At 41.5% G+C, this 6,000-nt stretch overlaps 1 protein-coding gene across 1 annotated transcript in view; it reads right to left on the reverse strand.

The window, feature by feature from the left end:
- The window catches only part of METTL1 (methyltransferase 1, tRNA methylguanosine), a 178,533-nt gene extending 173,912 nt beyond the window's left edge, over positions 1 to 4,621 (reverse strand). The window contains exon 1 of the mRNA XM_078658930.1: positions 4,206 to 4,621. Coding sequence (XP_078515056.1) covers positions 4,206 to 4,297 — 92 coding nt within the window. The 5' untranslated portion in view covers positions 4,298 to 4,621. The remainder of the gene's footprint in view (positions 1 to 4,205) is intronic.
- Positions 4,622 to 6,000: the final 1,379 nt, after the last annotated feature.

Here is a 6,000-nt window from a genome sequence, read left to right on the forward strand (position 1 = left end):
TCCTCTTGCCCATAGTGTTAGTCTAAACCCCACATGATTAGGATCAATCGAACAGAGTACCTTAAGGCTACAAGAGATCAGACAATGTCCACCTGGGCTGGTCCTTGTCAGAGCGGGTGAGAACAGTAGAGTAGCCAAGTCCTAAGGGTCCAACAGATCCACCAGCCAAGAGAGTAGGCCCAGCCCAGCCTCCCGCGTACGGACTTGTGAAGTACTTTGTGGAATGAACGCTGTTCTCTTAAATTTTACCTCCTCCAAAGTATTTAGATCTCTGTTCCACCTTCCCCTACAAACATCACAAGCCCAGATAAGACAGGATTTTGGACTTATAAATCAAATAATAGCAAGGAAGGGGTCATACGTGAAAACTTGGAATAGAATACGAAAAGCCTCGGAAAATCACTTATGCCAAGCTTTATGGGAAGAGATACAAAGGAACGAAAAAACTCTAGCCCATATTTACCTTAATGCTGCAATAAAAGATCTGGGGATTCAATCAATGTGGGCAAATCCCCTGCCCCCAACCGCCTTCAAAAAATTGATTAGTAAAACAGAATCTGTTTTAAAAGATAAAGGGAAATTTGCTAGCAGAGCCCATTCCTGGTCGGTGATCAATTAATATAAAATTCCCAAAATTCAACCATATCTAGAAACTGGTTGGTCAAGAAAACTGAAAATCGATTTTATGCAATATCGTTTTGGCAGAAACCCAAGTGAAGAAAATGAATGGAATAAAATTACTACAAAACACTTTGCAGACTATGTAATAAAAGGAAGGAGAACATTTTACACATTACATGTGTATGCCCAGTACTGACAAACGAAAGAAGAAAAATGCTGAAATCATTTTTTATTGAGCAGTAAATCAGCACTTTCAGGCAAGCAGCTATTACATGTTTAAGACCTACAGATCCAATGATCAATTGTCGTTTTACGAAATTTTCAAAAACGATTAAATACATCTAAGCTTTGCCCTGCACAGGAGAGTGTATAAAATAAGCAACGTTTATTCTGAATATTTTGATTTGTTGTTATCTCATGTCTTTTCTGTATATAACACTAGCAGCCCTTCCCGACGTTGTCCAGGTATGAAATAGAATGTGTGTAATGTATGTATTCAGATACGGTCTTTCGCGTGTTCCCCCGCTTAAGGCCCAGCTGCAGCCCTGGTTCATTGTTAGCAGGCGCGTGTCCCCCTGCTTGAGCCCAGCTGCAGCCCTGGTTCATGTTAGCAGGCACATGTAATTAGTGTAGTGATCCGCCGCCTGAGCCCGGCTACAGCCCTGGCTGATGTTAGCAGGCGCTTGTAATTTGGTTTAATGTGATAGTTCAGTAACAGCGCGCATGAGAGGCTGCAGTAATTGTCCCCGCAGACACGCTCAGTCGCGTGTGCCCCCGCTTGAGGGCCAGCGGCGACCGTCTAACAATTAGAATTGTGCGAGTCTTGAATGATTGTTTCCCGCTGTTCTTATTTGTTTATGACCCACACCGACGCTCTTCGGCCCCGAGTGCTTTTTAGACGCACCCAGGCCAAGCCACACACTGCGTTCGGCCCTTTCAGACACACCCAGGCCAAGGCACACACTGCATTCGGCACCCCCAGTATGTGTGAGACAACGGGCAGTCCCCCAAGGGAGTCTTGCGAATGGTTACTTACCACGCTTCGAGGTGAATGCCTTTGTGACGCCCCCAGCACACGACCACAGCAGACGATCTGATTAATGTACAACCCAGATGGCATGAAGTGCGGAACGTAGCACACGCCCCCAGCGTGCCCCTTGATGCGGCCCAATTGCATAATTGGCGCTTCACATAGCATGAAGGGCGGACACACGCCCACAACGTTTGTCACGGCCCCAGCATGCCCCTTGATGCGGCGCAATTACGACTCACATGGCATGAAGGGTGGAACGTACCACACGCCCCCAGCAGAACGCAGACACGCCCACAAGGGACTACTTTGCTGGCACGGTTCTTTTATATGTATATGGTGGCCGTCTGCATAGCCTATGTCCTTCTGCTGCAACTGCCCTTTCCAACGCTGTATTGGGTGTTGTGATTGGTGCTGTGGTTACTGAGATTACCCGCCTCAAAGGTTTGGGCTCTCTCTTTATAATATTAGTATGGAATATATATATATATATATATATATATATATATATATAGATATATATATATATCCCTCGTTCCTTTTCGCCAGAATTTGCAGCGCTCTCTCGCCGGTTCATAAATCCCCGCAGCAGAACCACGCCGCATTTAAATCCACAACCAATTCCCCCAGCTGGGAGAAAAACGGGACAAACTCACGTTTGTCTTCACTTATGTGCTTTTTTTATTTAATCCTCACAGCATGGAGTTTCTCAAGCAGGCAGGCACAAATCTACGCGTTTCGGGATAGCATATCCCTTGTTCACGATCAATTTGGCTCCAGGCTCTCGGTCTCAATATAGTGAGTCACATTATTACATCATTTCATGTTTGATGTTATTTTGGCCCTCGGCCTTCTGGATTATGTAGTTTTTTGCAATTTGTTTTATAAAAATTTGTATCCGTCTGCATAGCCTATGTCCTTCTGCTGCAACTGCCCTTTCCAACGCTGTATTGGGTGTTGTGATTGGTGCTGTGGTTACTGAGATTACCTGCCTCAAAGGTTTGGGCTCTCTCTTTATAATATTAGTATGGATATGGATATGGATTGCTAATATCATTGCACTTTAAAAACAGCACAGTACATATGCACTTTAGGGATATAAAATACCGCCAGGAATCAGAAATAGGTAGAAGGATGATCTCCTTTCGATGCAACACCATTCACATTTGATAAATAGTAGATCTTCTTATAAAAGCTTCCTTCTTTTTATCATTTTTTTCAAATACTACTTGAAATACGTTTGATGTTTAATCCTTTTTAAATTAATCTTCCTTCTCTTGGTGTATGCTATGCTTTTAAATAAACCATGCACAAATATCTTTTGAAATGTAATTCTAAGAAAGACCCAATATGATAAGTGATCAGTAGTATGAAAAGCGACGTTTAATGATCCGGTACGGCATGTTATCACAGTATCACACAATATTTTTAGTATAATTGTTTTGAAGTTCTATGAACCTTTTTACTGGCTTTTATAATTCATCTTTAACTCTTTCTCTTATGAGTTAATGTGTATTCGGTGTTTATAGTTTTTTTTCCGATTGCAATGATTTGTATTCATCAAACAATAAAGACTACCTACCTATCAATGTATCAGTCTTTCAATTTTGCCATTCTACATTTTACCATTAAGGGCTGGCCACTCTGAGAGATGAGTAAATGTGTTTCCTAGTTCTCCATTCAGAAACACACTACACCAAAGAGTAACAGTTCTCCATTCAGAAACACACTACACCAAAGAGTAACAATCACCAAACCTGCTCCTAGCCACCCTTCAGATCGTCTAATTCCTTTTCCCCTGTATGGTCCTCATTGCCAGTGAAATGTAGGATTCAGTGCAGGAAAGAGATTTAAGAAATGTATTCAGTTAGTGAGTCATGCAGAAGAGAGAGACAGGTTGCCGTAGATGGAATACTCTTCACCTTACAAATCCTATCGCAGAATAACAATCTTCAACATTCTAATGCCTAGATAGTTCTAGAAAATACTGAGGTAATCTTATGTAAGATATAAACATGTGCATTAAAGAGAATACAACACAGGCCTTCTCAAAACAGACTCCTGCGTCAACAAGTATGTGGCTCAATAAAAGGTTGCACCAAACACTCCATCATGCAGAAGGGGGATTTTTTTTAAGTTGCACTTATAAAAATAATGGAATCTTCTTCTTCATTGAACAAGCTGGCATGAATGCTTTAGCTCAAGTATAATAGTAACAGTTATTTGCCTTTAAAAATAGAATTCATTATTACATCCAACAAACCTCTCTATAGTATGGCACTCAAACATTCCTAGATACTAAAAATCTGTCACCTAATATCCTGGAAGTTACTTCATCTAAAACAAATACCCATCATTAACAGTAGTAGTCAAGACACTTTTTAAAAAAAATGAAACTAAGGTTATTCTTAATATGGTTTGTCAACCCTACCAGTAAGTTTTAATCAGGTTAGTTTAAATGCCAGCTACTTTGTTTTCGATAAAGTTGATTCAAAATGTGTTCATTTTGCCAACTGTCGTCCATAAAGTTGGTCATAAAAAAATGCTCACTTACTAATCAAACGTGTGATCGGCCATAGGATTGGAATGTGCTCTCTGTCTGTAATAGCGTTTCTGAGGCAGGGAAACTTCCATGTTGGCGGTCATGTAACGAAGTGTAACAAGAGTCCGTGTTAAAATAAAAAAATTAAAAAACCACAGGCTACTGTCGATTCCCACGCGTGATGCAGCTGTGCGCGTCTAGCGTTGCAACTTGCAATCCTTCCCGATCAGGCATGGACATAAAAGAAAGGCAACTGGAAATACCTCGTCTGGTGTTGCCATTTTGAATTGGTAATCGTAACTCTGTGATCTACGAAGACTGGTTGAGTGTCGAAGCTTCCGAGTTATTTTTCTTCCGCGCTTTCGATATGTTTGAAAGAAGGGGTCATTTTCAATTTAGTGTCATTGCTGATCTACAACGAAAAAAGAAGACGCTTAAAAAGACAGGCCAATGTCTTTAGGGACGTGAAGTTGTTAGTAAATATGGCGGCTATTTTAAAGGAGGCACATACTTTTTCGCTCACCTCTATTGAAATAGTGAAAGTACTCATTATGTCTCGCCTTAGTGCATGCGCTTTGCTACGGGACGTAGTACTACAATTAAGGCTCCGGGTTTTGTGTTATTTATGGGTTTTGACATCCGTCCGGATTTATTCATAATTATTTTTGTTAACTTTATCTGTGTTTATCCATATTTATTATGGAGTTTTTGGGAAAAAAAGTTGAAACTGGTGTACATAGCTGCCAAGGTTTCAGATTGCTATGTGTGACATTTACATAATTTCAGAGTAATTATGAGTGACATTTCAACGACTACGAGTGACACTTTCGCGCGGGCAAAATCAAGCAATAAAGATGAGGGAATCATAGATATCAGAAATTACACTAATTTAAGCAACGAGAAACTCTAGGAAGATTTTAAAACATATCTGCAAAGCACCAGAAACGGAAGGAAGGGCACTAACCAGAGACAGACTACGTGTCTACAGAATACGTGTCTGCAGTGCTCAGTAACTGAGGGCAGGCAGGCACTGCTGATGATCTCATTGATGTGATCATTCATGACATGAGCTAACCCAAAAAGGATTTTTTTTTTACCATAGCAAGTGCGACTAGAAGATAATGCCGTCACTCAGTCACAGGCATATTGCATTTGCACCTACACACACACGCACAGAACCCCACAGAACCCCACACACAGAGCCACACACACACACACAGAGCCCCCCACACACACAGAGCCTCACACACACACAGAGCCACACACAACCAGGGGCCAGAGGCAAGAAAAGCGAGCACAACCAGGGAACAGACGCAAGAAAAAAACAATCATTTACAAAGCAATGGTCTCGGCAGCATTAAAGGTAGAGCTATTGGCATTGCTCATTATTATTATTTTTTTTAATCATAAATAAATGGCATTGTCATTTACATTGTCAATAGCTTCATCACGTGCATATGCGAGACCTATTGCATTAGCACCCACACACACAGTAAGTAGTAGAGTGAGAAGTCGATAGTGAGTAGGAGAGTTATTAGTAAAGAGTATTAGAGAGCGCAACAGAGCTGTGTGAATAATAACAGCTGTGAGCCCGTGCCTCAGGTGCATCATCTGAGCTGTGTGAATAATAACAGCTGTGAGCCCGTGCCTGAGGTGCATCATCAGAGCTGTGTGAATAATAACAGCTGTGAGCCCGGGCCTGAGGTGCATCATCAGAGCTGTGTGAATAATAACTGCGTCAGCCCCGTGCCTGAGGTGCATCATCAGAGTTGTGTGAATAATAACAGCTGTGAGCACCTGCCTGAGG

This window comes from Lissotriton helveticus, chromosome 1_1 (assembly GCF_964261635.1).
Source record: "Lissotriton helveticus chromosome 1_1, aLisHel1.1, whole genome shotgun sequence".
Lineage (NCBI taxonomy): Eukaryota > Metazoa > Chordata > Amphibia > Caudata > Salamandridae > Lissotriton > Lissotriton helveticus.